This window comes from Heterodontus francisci, chromosome 1, assembly GCF_036365525.1.
Source record: "Heterodontus francisci isolate sHetFra1 chromosome 1, sHetFra1.hap1, whole genome shotgun sequence".
Taxonomy (NCBI): Eukaryota; Metazoa; Chordata; class Chondrichthyes; order Heterodontiformes; family Heterodontidae; genus Heterodontus; species Heterodontus francisci.
In genome coordinates this window covers 76,099,719-76,116,429 of record NC_090371.1, presented here as the reverse complement: position 1 = coordinate 76,116,429, position 16,711 = coordinate 76,099,719, and the positions used below count along the sequence as shown (strand labels likewise).

Here is a 16,711-nt window from a genome sequence, read left to right as displayed (position 1 = left end):
CTTGTTTGATTGCTGCATTTGATGCTTTATGCAAGTGGCCACTCTTTCCCTCAATGAGCACACCATCGCAAATGCCTGTGACATCTTGCCATTCATACTTGAGACAGATTCCTCCAATCCCTCTGCAAGGGTGCAGTACAGCTGAAAAGCTGGCCAGTACATGGCACATTTTCTACAGTATCCTCTTCATCGACAGCGCCCAAGGTTTAGCATCTGCATCCAGCTGAGCAGAGACTGGAGTGTCCTGTGGCCTCCAACACACTGTTATCCCTGTACCCATCAAATGCTCATGCTCACTTGTGATGTGCGAGTCATGAGTTGAAAACCCAACGATCTTCCTTACCAGTCCCACTGAAGTGCGAGTGTCTGAGCTAGTGAATGGCCTGCATGAGCCCTGTGATGGTGCATCCTCAGAAGGAGTGACCTCCTCTGAGGAATTGTCTTCCTGCACCACCTCATGTGGGATGCTTGAAGGCCCTGTGGGGGATTAAAGGCATGAATTAGAATTTTCAAGGTATGAATGCTTTAAGTGATCATTATGTGCGTGATCGTATTTCACTTGCTGTTGACACCTAGTCAACACAAGTGAGTGTAGGATGTCATATGACTATCAATTATTTAATTCTGTCACCAGGTAGCTGGGAGGCCCCCAGATCTCCAATTCCGACTGCCAGCGACTTCTCCTCTGCAGCTGTCAGTTGCAAGATGGCTGGAGGGCCACCTCTGGATCTCTGCTTCTCCATGTTCTCCTGCAAGGAGGGAAAGAGATCTATGACTGAGTAAAATGAAAGCAAAATACTGCAGATGCTGGAAATCTGAAACAAACACAAAGTGCTGGAAATACTCAGCAGGTCAGGCAGCATCTGTGGAGAAAAAAGCAGAGTTAACATTTCAGAACACAGTTCTGATGAAAGGTCACAGACCTGAATCGATAACTCTGCTTCTCTCACCACAGGTGCTGCCTGACCTGCTGAGTATTTCCAGCACTTTCTGTGATCATATTATGACAGAGAGCAATGGCATGCATTGGAACAGATGGAGGAAAATCATTGTTGAGGATGGCTATGAGGGAGAGACATGACATTGCATAAAAATGAGGGTGTCAGTGATGGATGGACAGATGGGGATGTGAGGAACTGCACAGACCTGCAAGGTAAGTTGGTGTGAGGAGTGATGTGAAGACTTGGTAAGGCAAGTGATGGATGGCGTAATACACATATCAAGACGTAGGTGAACGTGCCATTGTACTCACCTTTCCTGCCCTGCTTAGGCCATTAAATGGCTTTCAGCATTGAATCCATGAGCATGGCACCACACTCCTGCTGCAGACCTCATGGGAAACTCCTAGCCACACCTTCTTGGTTTCACTGGCAGGCTTGATCCTCCTGTTAGTAGGAAACAGTATCTCCCTGCAGGTCCTTACAGGCCCTGGCATGACATCAGGGAGGCATCACTAAAACGTGCTGCAGCCTTTGAACGTGTGCACTCCATTCTATCAACTCTTTGTGCTCTGCTCCCAACTCCAGAATCCATCAAATTTCATGCTTGCAGCATCCCTTTAAATACTAGATTTGAATGGACTCATTTGGATTGTCATCATGCCCAATCAAATTGGTTGGGAAACTCGGAAATTATATGGCAATACAGTGGGCTAGGTTAAAATCCATAGACAGACTTCAGAGTTTCCCATGCACCACCAAATAACCCCCCACCACCACCCCCCCAAATCACTCCCAGCACAATGACAACTTAAAAGTTGGCCCATTGTTATCGAACAGGTGGCCAAATCATTTCAAAGAGCCAGTTCCCACTAGCCAAGTTACATGATCTGGAAGGAGGAACCAGCCAACCTAAAAACAATATGGCAACAATTGATAGCCCCTTCAGCTTTTCCATAATATTAATTACAACTCATACCTCAAATGCAATCATTTCCTATCATGGTACAAAATATCTGGATTTTGCACAGGCCTGTAGGCATTTAAAACAATACCAGGTTGATGTGGACATCATAAAAATCATCAAGTATTATTCAAACTATATTATGCACAATTATGTTCAAAGAATATCTGTACAGCAACAAAAAGATACAAAAAATTAATACTCCAAGACATTTACATCTTAATCAGGAACATGTACAATCACAGAGTTGTCAACCTACAAACCAAGTTGCTGGCTTGTGCAGTGAGTGAGTATTTGCTGCAAAATTTAAAAGGGAGAAAAACATGGCTGATATAACCACATATAGGAGGTCAGTGTACAGCTGTGGGGGAGGGGGGTGTTGGCAGGGGAAACAGGAGTATTGTCTCCTGGAACTAGTTTGATTGCCTTTTGAAGTTGCAGAGCAATTTCCCAGAGTTTCGTTTCCTAAATTGATCTAACTATTGTGTCTTTTTTTGCCTCTGCCAGGAGATTGCAAGACTGGTTGGTGTAGGGGGTGCAGAGGGGAGAGGGAGAATGGAATGGGGTCATGCTGTGCACAAGTTGCACCATTACAGTACTGAGCAGGCTTGTTGGACCAGGTAGTCTTTTCTCATCTTTCGTTTCCATATTCTAAAACATAACTTTGCAATTGTACTGTAGAACTAGCAGTAATGCTTGTATCAGGTATACACTACATTTTGACAGATAAAATTGCACTATTTTAGAGTTACCTCTTCATTTTCAGCAGTAATGGCTGCAGGTTTGGCTTCTTGTGCCAGATGTCCATAGTCACTGGTAAGCTGATTGGCTAAAGACCCCAGTTCATCTGGATTGGTGGTTGACTTAGTAACCTGTGAATAGAATTTAAAATGAGAAACAGCAATTCAAGCTCATTGAGCATGCTGAAATCGAAATTAAATGAATGGCACCCACCATTTCTTGAACTGTTACTGCAATAGCTTTGGCAGTCTTCACCATGGTGGTCTGGTAGTCAACAAATGAACCCTCTGGTTCACCTGAAGCACTTTCATCGATCTATGTTTAAAGTAAAAACACATAAGTTCCTGCCATTTGTGGACACCAAGTGAGATATTGTTCACTGAAAACAGAAAGCAGTTATGGATTGCCACCCATAACACTCAAAACTATTCACAGTATTTTGGAAAACTGCACAATTACCAATTTGTTTTTCAAAAAGTAAAACTGATAGGAATTAACAACTTACACATTTGAACAGTTTTCATAGATATTGAAGAACCAAACTGCATTGCGCAAGAACCTTTTTACCACATGTGCATTAAAATCTCCAACATGATATTGATCTCACCTTGTTTATGGACTGGTTGATAGAATCCACCATCCCACTTACAACACCTGCAGCACTAGCTGCATCAGTGAGTGTTCCAGATAGGTCCTCCACTGCTTCCTTCATCATCTGCACAGACTCATCCAAGGCATCCTGTGTTTGGGCTGCTTGCTAGAAGGGGAAAATTTTAAAAAAAATGGAACAGATGAAAATTTGATGCTGCATATAAAATGTGCAAACTAAACTCATTGCGGAAGTTACTATAAAAATTCATTATGGTTTAAAAAACGCTTTCTGATTTCATTCCTAAATGGTCGAGCTCTGGTTCCCCACCAGATGAAATGGTTTCTCAGCTTCTACCCTATCAAAGCTCTTTATAGTTTTAAAGATCTTGATAAACAGACAGCATTGAGTTCTCAATCTACAAAGCTTAAGAGCAAATCAAGTTTATGCAACCTGCATTCATAATTTTTTTAAAAATTTGTTTCATGGGATGTGGGCTTCGCTGGTCAGGCCAGCATTTATTGTCCATCCCCAATTGCCCCTGAAAAGGTGGTGGTAAGCTGCCTTCTTGAACTGCTGCAGTCCATGTGGGGTAGGTAAACCCAGAGTGTTACCAGGAAGGGAGTTCCAGGATTTTGACCCAGCGACAGTGAAAGAACGGTGATATAGTTCCAAGTCAAGATGGTGTGTGGCTTGGAGGGGAACTTGCAGATGGTGGTGTTCCTACGCAGCTGCTGACCTCGTTCTTCTAGGTGGTAGAGGTCGCGGGTTTGGAAGGTGCTGCCTGAGTAGGCTTGGTACGTTGCTACACTGCATCTTGTAGATAGTACACACTGCTGCCACTGTGCGTCCGTGGTGGAGGGAGTGAATGTTTGTGGACGGGACGCCGATCAAGCAGGCTGGTTTGTCCTGGATGATATCGAGCTTCTGAATTTTTGTTGAAGTTGCACCCATCCGGCAAGTGGAGAGTATTCTATCACACTTCCGACTTGTGCCTTGTAGATGGTGGACAGGCTTTGGTGAGTTACTTGCCGCAGGACTACTAGTATCTGACCTGCTCTTGTAGCCACGGTATTTATATGGCTACTGCAGTTCAGTTTCTAGTCAATGGTAACCCCCAGGATGCTGATATTTATTTTTATTTAGAGATACAGCACTGAACAGGCCCTTCGGCCCACAGAGTCTGTGCCGACCAACAACCACCCATTTATACTAACCCTACAGTAATCCCATATTCCCTACCACCTACCTATACTAGGGGCAATTTACAATGGCCAATTTACCTATAACCTGCAAGTCTTTGGTGGTGGGAGGAAACCGGAGCACCCGGCGAAAACCCACGCGGTCACAGGGAGAACTTGCAAACTCCGCATAGGCAGTACCCAGGTCTGAACCCGGGTCCCTGGAGCTGTGAGGCTGTGGTGCTAACCACTGCGCCAATTCAGCAATTATAATGCCATTGAATGTCACGGGGACCTGGTTAGATTCTCTCTTGTTGGGGATGGTCATTGCCTGGCACTTGTGTGGCGCGAATGTTACTTGCCACTTATCAGCCCAAGCCTGGATATTGTCCAGGTCTTGCTGCATTTCTACACAGAATGCTTCAGTATCTGAGAAGTTGCAATAACTCAACCCTTTAATGTGCTGGTATCTGCTGGTAAATGCGTGCTATAGCCCTTCCAAGGCCAATATAGTTTTCCTGAGGTTCAGTGCTCAAAACTGAACGGAGTACTCCAGATGGAAGCAGAAACATCCATGACAACTGAAGCGTCACAACCCACTTGAGATAAAGGCCAACAATTCATTGGACTTTTTGATTACTTTTTGTACCTGTACACAAAAAGCTTTTAATGATCTGTGAGTGGACACGTTACGCATGAAGCTCATTAGCATCCAAGTAATGTGTTAGATCCTGAAAGGACTACTTACTTATATATTACACATTCCAAGATTATAAAAACATGAACCTCAGCTAGAAAACTCCCTGCTCTGTTCCTAGACTATTAATGACTACACGTGCTTGAAACAATTATACATTTGCAATCATAAACCAAATAGGGCCACAAGCTTTAAATTCCCGAGAATATTTGTTTACCTTTGGATTGCCGCCTGCCTCTTTAGCTGTGTATAGCATCTGAAGTGCAGACTCTGCCAGTGTCTTGGTCTGATCCAACAAATTCATCTGCTGCTGGTGATTGACTGTCTTTGATGCTGCACTGATTGAAGCCATGGTAAGTGGCTCAAAGTAACTTACCATCTGAGATACCTGTAAGTTTGCGACACAACACACCCAACCATGAATCTTAAGAAATCCTAATTCACTTCTCAATTTTCCTTTTAGCACAAACAGGCTTTATGTAGAATGCTGAACCTGAGACTATTTTAAACTGAAAGCTGAAAACTTTGGTTTCAAATACCAAGTAATGCATTATCTTTGTATATGGAACACTGGCATTAACCAAATGAAACTGCTTTCACATTACCAGTATACATTTAAAGAACAAAGACAGTACTGAGTGAACATCCCATGAACCAGCTGGTCAGAAGCATAATAAAAAAAATTAACATCTTATTCACAATATCGGGACATCAGTGGTTTGGGAACTAAAGCACCTTTACTCAACAGAATATTACTCAAATGATTTGCGGCTGGAGAAGTCAATGCCATACAGAAATTTTACTGAGAGAATAATGTGTTTGACAGTGTTGGTTTTTGATTCACAATGAAGTAAAGGCAATTTTAAAATTTTAAACTATAGTTGTTTCTGTAGTGCTCTTAGCTTGGATTCAGGGAGCTCACATCTGGAGTGTCCCAGCGTTTACACTGCTAAATCTGGCTTCCTTATCCTAGTGACATACTTGTAGACCCATGAACTGCCAAACTTAAGGAGCTGGATTTAGCCATGCAAGCAGAAACTGGCTCAGATGTCAATCTTCAGGAATACAAACTTTAAAAAAAAAAAATTACCAATGCAGAAGTTAGCTGTGACTCAAATATTTTACTTGTTCTCCTTACACTTCAGTATTCATTCCTCTTGATTTTACTGATTTACTCTCCTCCTTGAATTTGCCACAGGGAAGAACACGAGAGCAGTGCCAAATTTCTGAAATGTTTTCAAAGTGAAAGATCTGGGCTCAGCTTTGCAGCTCCCCAAAACCTCTGACTCAGATCAGGGACTCACCATACCAGCCATTGAGAAGCAGAGTCATAATGCTCTGGAACAGAGTATATGGATCATATAATGGGTTGCAACATCTATTTGTATGATTCTATATGCTGCAGTGTCTCGGTGCATTATGTGCTGTGCCCCCAGAGCTGAAGTTGCCACATTCTATATGTAATAGTTATAGCATTAATTTTGTACAGCTTTACTTACAATTTTTTTTTTTTAAATTGCACACCAAAAGATGTTTTGTTACAGAGGAAGTGCCAGGAATCTACTGCCCTTTTACCTTGTGTCCTAATTGTGAGGCCTCAGCACGGGCTGCAGCTGCCACTGGGTCAATCAGATTGCTGATCTCCTGGACAGCTCCAGCCATCTGGTCATGTAATGCCTAATGGAAAATTGGAATGAAAAATAAAACAAGTCATGACAAGATGTCAGCTCCAGCTTAGCATTTTTACTGTTCAAGTGGTAGCTCGAGATAGCAGAGATTTAAGGAAAGAAAGAGCTTACATTTATAGAGTGCCTTTCATGATCTTAAGACACACAAAGCACTGAACAGCCAATTAAATACTTTTGAAGTTTAGTCACCGTTGATCAGCAGCCAATTCGTACACAGCAAGGTGATAATGGCCAGATCATTTTTTTTTCAAAGCGATGTCAGTTGAGGCATAAATATTGGCCAAGACACCAGGGAGAATTCCCCTGCTCTTCTTCAAAACAGCATGGGACCTTTTACATCCATCTAAGATGGTAGACTGGGCCTTGGTTTAACTTTTCATCTGGAAGTTGGCACCTCTGTCAGTGCAACACACTCCCAGTGGTACACTGGAGTGCCAATCGAAATTTTGTACTCCAGTCTCTGGAGAGGGACTTGAACCCAAACCTACTGACGCAGAAGACAGAGCCACAGCTGACAGTATTTACAGAATATGAACTGTCACTTGACAAATTGCATGCCCATTTTTATGCTTACTTTCTCCTCATTAAAGGCTTTTAACCTCCCCATCTCTAGGACAGGACAATCCTAAGCCAATGGCAATACCACACTGCAACAAATTGTTAACGGTTGGCTAAAATGATACAGTGCACTTCACCCATGTTTCACTCTTTCTGGCAAGTGCCTTCTCTTGGATGAGTTGACTGAGATTGCAAACTGGTCAACTGTGTGTAGATGGGTCAGTGAGATTCTACATTATTCCACTAATCCTTCAAATTTTGTTACATATTAGGCGGTTAAAAAACTTCAGCTGTTTTATTGCAAATTTATCTTAAAACAATAACTGTAATGATTAAAAAGAACAGTTGAGACACAGACATAATTGAATTACAGAGAATCACCGAGTAATGTAAGTATTTGCTGCTCACCTCTTGGGATATGTCTTCCCGTGGTGCCAACTGTTGACTAATTGCTGCCAAAGATGCCTGGTCAACATCCCTAATACATCGGTTGAGGACCTCAATGGCTTCATCACACTCGCTCTGGCCTGGAGCTTTATCTCTGAAGGACAGAAATTTAGTGTTAATATCCTGTGATGTGAATATTTAAAACAATCCAGAATCTTTACATATCCTATATGGCAACAATATCCTCTACACTTATTTTCGTAATTCTCATGATAATGCCAACATTAGGTTTCATACTTTTTTTTTTCAACTGTTCAATCTGAACATGCATTTTGAAGATTTTCAGTCCAAGACAGCCCAAGAGCCTCCAGTGCTGCACTGCTGATTTCCAGTCCAAACCTGAGCACACCTCAAAGGTCCAATGTGAAGCATGACCAAAATATATAGGACTCTAACGAAATGCATAGTGCCCAAAATCACTGTAAATTTCACACATGCAAAATAAAGTTCCTGTTGGCTAACAAATTCCAATAAAGTCTATTATTAAAGAAAGAATTTAACTCTCAAAGTGCCATTTTGCAAAGATTTTGCACAGTGGAGGTGGAGGTGGTGCAGGAAATTATAGTAAAATTTCAACTAAGAACGCATGATATTCACCAAATTTATAATGTGACTGCATGGCTAGGAGTCTGAATTGCAATTAGTGGCAGAGACAGCAGTTAGGGGTGAGGGAATTTATTACAGTTTACACAGATTTGAATTGAATTAACCTCAATGGTTACATTTTGCAAACCTGGCAAGACTACCAGATGAAGCATTCCAATTCGTCAGAGGGAAAGTTACATGCTTCCATCTGCCTTGCATTAGTAGGTTTACCCTTCAATATGAAGCATCAATGGCAAACAGATGTTGGTGGCCAAACCTAGTTGCAAATCCTGAGCTGAAGTAATTGCAAGTTTTGTGACTCATAGCTTCTCAACTAAAAATGTTCCAGGAATGCTTAATCATGGTGGGAGTGAAACAGGGAGTAGGAAACATCCAAGTTTCACATAACAAAATTTAAACTGATTGTTTCACCATCCAACAACTTGTATTTATATAGCACCCTTAACATAGTAAATCACCCGAAGTGCTTCACAGAAGGGTTATCAAGCAAAATTTGACACCAAGCCACATAATGAGATATTTAGGACAGATGACCAAAAGCTTGGTCAAAGAGGTAGGCTTCATGGAGTGTCTTAAAGGAGGAGTGAGAGGTAGAGAAGCAGAGAGATTTAGGGAGAGAATTCCAGAGCTTTGGGCCTACGCAGCTGAATGGTGAAGCAAAGAAAATCAGGGATGTATAAGAGGCCAGAATTGGAGTAGAGCAGAGGTCTCAGTAGGTTGTAGGGCGGGAGAAGATTATAGAGAGAGGGAGGGACAAGGCCATGGAGCGATTTGAAAACAAGGATGAGAATTTTAAAACTGAAGTGTTGCTGGACCAGGAGCCAATGTAGGTCAGTGAGCACAGGGGTGATGGTCGAGCAGGACTTGCTGCGGGTTAGGACATGGCAGCAGAGTTTTGGAGGACCTCAAGTATATGGAGGGTGGCAGATGTTGAGCAATTTCTGTATGCGCTGCTAAATTTTGCGTAAAAGGTAAGTTTGGTTATCAGTTCCTGAGATTTAAATGCAGTCACAAAACATGGATTAGAACTGCCACACTGTCAGGTATAAATTTCAGGAATCAAATCCAATCAAAAACAGCAAGTCAAATTGGAAGGTCACTTATATTTAAAAAAAAAACAGATGCATCAATAAAGGAACTTAACTGCAAAATGAGGCAACAGGTCAGCAATCAATTAAACATACCTCATATTTATATTTATCTCAACAGAACTATCTTCAACATCAAACAAACAGGAAAATAGTTTCCACCTTCTAACAGAATTTACCGACTGTTCATAAATAGCAGTAATTACAAAAGGGATGTGATAATTCAGGAGGAAGCATGCGTCTATTAAGACTGTGTCGGAAGACAGATCACGAAGACAAAGCTTAAAGAACAGAATGGGCAATAGCTTGAAACCTGTGCAACAGAGGTTGCCGTTTTTAGGCATGTTTTTAATTTTAGGTGATGTCCCATATATGGAGGTGGCTAATGAAAATTTAACACCTGGGATTTTTTTGCATATTGATAGCTCTATTTCTCAGAGAGACTGTGGAGTCATGTTAAATGGCAACATGTTAAATGGCCCACTGTTCAAAGACATGGCAGTCCTGGTAATATTGGGGAGAGATAGGGTTAATAAAATAATTAAAAAACTAATGCAAGCGTGTGCTTTTTATGTAACTAGATTGTCCACCATTCCATTGATTTATATTTTTAAATGCCTTGAAAAAATTTAGAGGTTTATTATTGTCTCTGAACACTACATAAAGATTTGTAACAGCACATACAGCTCCTTTAATGGAGGACATATGGCAGGATAGATACTTAAATAGGAGTGGAGTGTCAACAGATGGAACAAACCATTAATGAAAGTAGTGCTGGGAATGTATGACAGCATTGTAAAACAATCTAAAAGAGCAAAGCTTAGGCAATTTAGAGTCATCCAAATCCCAGATCAACATTACAAAGACTTAACAAAGTTCCTGGCATTTAAAAAAAATACAGCTATTAACAGCAACATGGAGATTAAGGACTGTGTAACGTTAAACTGAAACCAAACCAAATATTACACAAGCATGCTTTACTTTTAAATGCAAGTTCTCAAAACAACTATGCTCAACTGAAAGTAGTACCTGATTGAAGTAATGAGTTTCTTGATAGAATCAGAGACAGTTCGAGAATGTCCAGCCAAGACAGACCATTTTGGTGGGTCTTTTGGATTCACAGCAAGGGAGCGAGCAGTCTGAATGAGACCAGTTGAACTATCCAACATTGTCCTTGCAGCTATAACAATGGGTTCCATGGCATTAACACCCTGCCACAAAGAAAAACAAATATATACATTGCTAAACAATTAACTGTACTGCTCAGATTATTTTATGGAAGTTCTGTTAGAAGAGCAGTCAATAGTTCAGTTAGAGATTTGGCGCCCTCACGTGGACAAGTACTGAAAGTTGTGCTTAAAAGTGCAATTACATAGCAGGGTTTGCACTACTGAACTGTTCAGTGTTTTGTGCCAGGTGTGACCAACTTGTGCAACCACCTTGAGGTAGCCTTTGCCTTTATACCAACTATAGAAGAGAGTTAAGGACAGTTTGCTTCTCCGACCCCATTCCCTGCCGCTCTTTTCTAAAATTACAGAATTTTACTAACACTTAAGTACACGTGCATGATATTACTTTCCTCTAGCATGCAGGATAATATAATTCAGCACTGTCTGATCCCAGTGCTTTAAAAGCAGTTACTGGAGTCCAACATATCTGAAGTATTTTAATGCAATATTTGAGAAAAATCAAATCCTGTTTGGATGATTGACAGTCCTATTCTTCATTATACCCACCACAGCACTGAATTAGTAATCATTAAGCTACACGACAGATTCTCATTTTCTCAAACTATGGTTCTTCTGTCATCACTAGCATTCTTGGCGGATGGTTAAAGAATTGATTTGAAGACTTGTTTGTCATGCATTGTTTTAGTTGCAGTCGAAGACACTATATTCATAATTGAATTCAATAAAATTGCTCATTGGATATTTTGATTACACCATTGGGATAATCACAGTTCCCCATTCAACATCTTGCATCTAGCTTGGTTTATACTGTACCTCAGGACTAATTTGAGCTGGAATGCTGACAAACTCTGGATTGGAAGCAAATGCTGTTAGATTCTCGACTGCTTCTATCAGAGGAACTGTTGCAGCCCGACAATTCTCACGGTTCGCATCTGTGAATGCGCCATCAAGAGCCTATATTAACAAAAAAAAAGGAGCTTTTAAATTGTTCTAGAATTGGTAATAGGCCTGAACTAACACAACTGTCTACATGTTAAATTTAGAGTAACCTTTGTTTTGCAGATTAGACTGTGCCTTTTTTTAAAAATCAAAATGTGCCGGTTCTTCAATTAAAACAATCTCCAATGTTTCAAACTCAGTTAGTGCAAGTCTGAGTGCAGCCCACAGAGGTCCTACTAAATCTGCCCCATCCCTCCTGAGCAGCACTTTGTTTTTTTTTAAGAAATAAAAGGGACTTCTATGTGGTCCCTTTGGCATTTGTCAGTAGCTGACTCAACTCCACAGAAGTTGCTACCAGACCATATTCATCTATAAACACAAATTTTTCAGGAGGTACCTTGATTGTCTTCACAAGGTTGGCCGTACTATTTGCCACCTCCTTGGCCGATTGAACGAACTGCCTCTTTGCAACAGGGTTGGACGTCTTGGATGAGGCTATACGGCAGGCATTACACAAAGCAGAAGTGTGTTTTGCAACAATGGTGGCAGCAGACAAGACCTATGGTGAGAAAAACACTTGAGTCTAAGATTTCCCACACTCGTCTTGGGAGCTCCAAAAATGAATTTATTGTAAAGATAAATGTTTTGATATTATAACAAGAACAACTGATTTTACCTGTGATTGGATACAGGCTGGGTCCACCAGGTTCTGACAAGCCATTTGGATTGCCTGATTAGCACGTGCAAACTGAGCTGGGTCAACTAATCCTTGATGACCTGCATGACTGTTGGGATCTGAGATTCCTACAAGGTAAGCTGCCTGGGAATTCAAATTTCACAGGTTATAAGGAAGTATTTGAACATTTAAAAAAAAACCCTAATATTTGTACCCTCATAAGTTTCTCGCTACCTTCAATTTTCCAATCATAAAAATAGGACAATCCAAACTTCAGAACCCTTTTTTCATATTGGCCAAGTGTGGTACTAAACATCCATCACATTTTCTTTCCTCACACTCTGATGCAGCACCACATGGTAATGCAGCACGCTAACACCTGTACTATCAAAATTTGGTTCAACTGAGTGACAGGAAGGCACGGGACCTTTAGGTTGGGAGTCAATCATTTAAATTGTCTGAAATACAAGTTTTCTACTTACTCTTCTCATAAATAAATTGATTTATATTCCAGCAACTATGAATTATTATTCAATAATGGTAATGACTTCATCCCAACTGTTAACCCTTCAAGGTGCCATCAGCATGTCAAGTAAGCAAATACATAGCTGATGTCCAGACGACAGCAGCTAATGGCCAAGAGTTCCAAACCTTTAAAAAAAATCTTGCCTTAAAGTCTCATATTGATATGGAAATGATTCCAAGGTTTTCCCACCTTAAAATTCAGATGGCTGCAAACTGAAATGTTTGAACAGTAAAATTACTGCCTTGAGTACTCCCCTGAAATGACAGTCCTTTATGCTAAGCAGCTCTTGCTTATATATTTGCGAATTGACACTATTATCTTTTTACCAGTTCAGTATTTATTCACATGAAGAGAAGTTATTAAAATTGCTGCACATTAGTTCAAGAAAATTGCAGGGCTACAGGAAAAAAACAGGGGAGTGGGATTAGCTGAGTTGCTCTTATAGAGAGCTGGCACAGACACGTGAGCCAAATGGCTTCCTTCTGTGCTATAACTCTTCCATGATTCTAAAATTAAGGTAAAATCAGTATTCATTTATAAATGCATAGCTTAATTAAGGATGGTCAACACTGATTTGTTGAAGGCAAGCTGTGTTTGTTAGTTTTGCCCATTGATGCATACTGATTTTTAAAAAAACTCATCTTAAAATTTGCTGACAATATCAAAGTAGAAGGCTTTGTAAACAAAGGAAAAGAATTTAAAAGCCTTCAAGAAGACAGACAGGTCATCGTAATAGGCAAGCAGGTGTAAGGTACAAGTTAACAAATAATTGAGGTAATTGAGAGATTTAAAAAAGAATGGGAATTTACACTTACTGGAAACCCATTGAAGCGTCTGGATAAACAGATGCCCACAGGTTCAAATAACTAATTCAATACGAGTGCAATTGTAGGCAGATTTTAATTTTTTTTGAGATACAGCACTGAAACAGGCCTTTCGGCCCACCGAGTCTGTGCCGACAACCACCCATTTATACTAATCCTACATTAACCCCATATTCCTACCACCTACCTATACTAAGGGCAATTTATAACGGCCAATTTACCTATCCACCTGCAAGTCTTTGGCTGTGGGAGGAAACCAGAGCACCCGGCGAAAACCCACGCAGTCACAGGGAGAACTTGCAAACTCCGCACAGGCAGTACCCAGAATTGAACCCGGGTCGCTGGAGCTGTGAGGCTGCAGTGCAAACCACTGAAGATGAAGCCATATAAAAGGTGAATAGAATTTTGGATTTACACACAGTACAAGAATAAAAAAAATTTACGAAACACATTCATTGGACCAATGTTGGAGTAGTTTGTGCAGTTTTAGGTATCCCCTTTTGGACAGGATATTAAAGCTATGTACAGTGTTTATGATTAGGATTTTGCCAGGGATAGAAAATTACAAGGAGAGACTTGACATAGTGGGACTATTTTCCCTGAAGTAGAGAAAGCTAACAGGAGATTTATTAAAAGTTTTTCAAATTATGAAGAGTTTTGATAGACTATAGCCTTGGGTTGTGGAGTCCGTAATGAGGGATCACTAATTATCACTAAGACAGTGGAGTGAGGAGAAATTTCTGTAGATGTGTTGGAGCATGAATTTTTTTGCCAAAGAGCAACTGACAGAGACCATTGCCTATTTTAACATAAAAAGGGATAAATATTAGAAATAGATCATGACACAGGCTTTGATTGAAGGGATTGATTAAGAAGGGAAAAATAGAGTATGAGAGCAAGCTTGCAGGGAACATAAAAACTGACTGTAAAAGTTTCTATAGGTATGTGGAGAAAAAGATTGGTGAAGACAAATGTAGGTCCCTTACAGTCAGAAACAGGGGAATTTATTATGGGGAACAAAGAAATGGCTGACCAACTAAATGCATACTTTGGTTCTGTCTTCACAAAGGAGGACACAAATATCATACCAGAAATGTTGGGGAACACAGGGCTTAGTGAGAGAGAGGAACTGAGGGAAATCAGTATTAGTAGAGAAATGGTGTTGGGGAAATTGATGGGATTGAAGACCGATAAATCCCCAGGGCCTGATAATCTACATCAGAGTACTTAAGGAAGTGGCCCTAGAAATAGTGGAAACATATGCAGTCATCTTCCAAGATTCCATAGACTCTGGAACAGTTCCTACAGATTGGAGGGTAGGTAATGTAACTCCACTATTTAAAAAGGGAGGTAGAGAGAAAGCAGGGAATTATAGACCAGTCAGCCCGACGTCGGTAGTGAGGAAAATTCTGGAGTCCATTATCAAAGATTTTATAGCAGAGCACTTAGAGAACAGTGGTAGAATCAGGCAGAGTCAGCATGGATTTATGAAAGGGAAATCACGCTTGACAAATCTACCAGAATTCTTCGAGGACGTAACTAGTAGAGTTGATGAGGGGGAGCCAGTGGATGTGGTTTATTTGGACTTTCAGAAGGCTTTCGACAAAGTCCCACATAAGAGATCAACGTGTAAATTTAAAGCGCATGGGATTGGTGGTAGTGTATTGGGATGGATAGAAAATTGGTTGGCAGACAGGAAACAAACAGTAGGGATAAATGGGTCTTTTTCCGAATGGCAGGCAGTGACAAGTGGGGTACCGCAGGGATGGGTGCTTGGACCCCAGCTATTCACAATATATATTAATGATTTAGATGAGGGAACTAAATGTAATATCTCCAAATTTGCAGATGATACAAAACTGGGTGGGAGGGCGAGTTGTGAGGATGATGCAGAGAGGCTTCAGACTGATTTGGACAAGTTGAGTGAGTGGGCTAATGCATGGCAGATGCAGCATAATGTGGATAAATGTGAGATTATCCACTTTGGTAGCAAAAACAGGAAGACAGATTATCTGAACGGCTATAAACTGAGAATATGCAGCGAGACCGGGGTGTTCTCATACAGTCACTGAAGGTAAGCATGCAGATCCAATAGGCAGTAAAAAAGGCAAATGGTATGTTGGCCTTCATAGCGAGAGGATTCGAGTACAGGAGCAGGGATGTCTTGCTGCAATTATACAGGACTTTGGTGAGGCCACACCTGGAATAGTGTGTGCAGTTTTGGTCTCCTTACCTGAGGAAGGATGTTCTTGCTATAGAGGGAGTGCAGCGAAGGTTTACCAGACCGATTCCTGGGATGGCGGGACTGACGTATAAGGAGATATTGAGTCGGTTATTTTTATATTCGCTGGAGTTCAGAAGAGTGAGGGGGGAATCTCCTAGAAACCTATAAAATTCCAACAGGACTTGACAGGGTAGATGCAGAAAGGATGTTCCCGATGGTGGGCCAGTCCAGAACCAGGGGTCATAGTCTAAGGATATAGGGTAAGCCTTTCAGGACTGAGATGAGGAGAAATTTCTTCACCCAGAGAGTGATGAGCCTGTGGAATTCACTACCACAGAAAGCAGTTGAAGCCAAAACATTGCATGTTTTCAAGGAGTTAGATATAGCTCTTGGGTCTAATGGGATCAAAGGGTATGGGGAGAAAGCAGAAACAGGTTACTGAGTTGGATGATCAGCCATGATCATAATGAATGGAGGAGCAGGCTCGAAGGGCTGAATGGCCTACTCCTGCTCCTATTTTCTATGTTTTTATATTATTGAAGACAGTGCAGGATTGCTCAACCGAAGAGTTGGCACAGATACCAGAAACTGAATTGGACCAGCCATATAAGTACTGTGGCTACAAGAGCAGGTCAGAGGCTGGGAATTTTGTAGCAAGTAACTTACCTCCTGAATCCCCAAAGCCTGTCCACCATCTACAAGGCACAAGTCAGGAGTGTGATGGAATATGCTCCACTTCCCTGGATGGGTGCAACTCCAACAACACTCAAGAAGCTCAACACCATCCAGGACAAAGCATCCCACTTGATTGACACCCCATCCACTACCTTCAATG

At 41.1% G+C, this 16,711-nt stretch overlaps 1 protein-coding gene across 5 annotated transcripts in view; it reads right to left on the bottom strand.

Moving 5' to 3' along the window:
* The window catches only part of LOC137370072 (talin-1), a 302,720-nt gene that overhangs the window by 46,810 nt on the left and 239,199 nt on the right, over positions 1 to 16,711 (bottom strand). For all 5 annotated transcript variants that reach the window (XM_068032178.1, XM_068032203.1, XM_068032212.1 and 2 more), the window contains 10 exons: positions 12,303 to 12,446; positions 12,024 to 12,185; positions 11,501 to 11,641; positions 10,527 to 10,708; positions 7,765 to 7,897; positions 6,686 to 6,787; positions 5,328 to 5,498; positions 3,251 to 3,400; positions 2,857 to 2,958; positions 2,655 to 2,774 (listed from right to left, as the gene is read on the bottom strand). In XM_068032178.1, the coding sequence (XP_067888279.1) occupies positions 2,655 to 2,774; positions 2,857 to 2,958; positions 3,251 to 3,400; positions 5,328 to 5,498; positions 6,686 to 6,787; positions 7,765 to 7,897; positions 10,527 to 10,708; positions 11,501 to 11,641; positions 12,024 to 12,185; positions 12,303 to 12,446 (1,407 nt within the window). The remainder of the gene's footprint in view (positions 1 to 2,654; positions 2,775 to 2,856; positions 2,959 to 3,250; positions 3,401 to 5,327; positions 5,499 to 6,685; positions 6,788 to 7,764; positions 7,898 to 10,526; positions 10,709 to 11,500; positions 11,642 to 12,023; positions 12,186 to 12,302; positions 12,447 to 16,711) is intronic.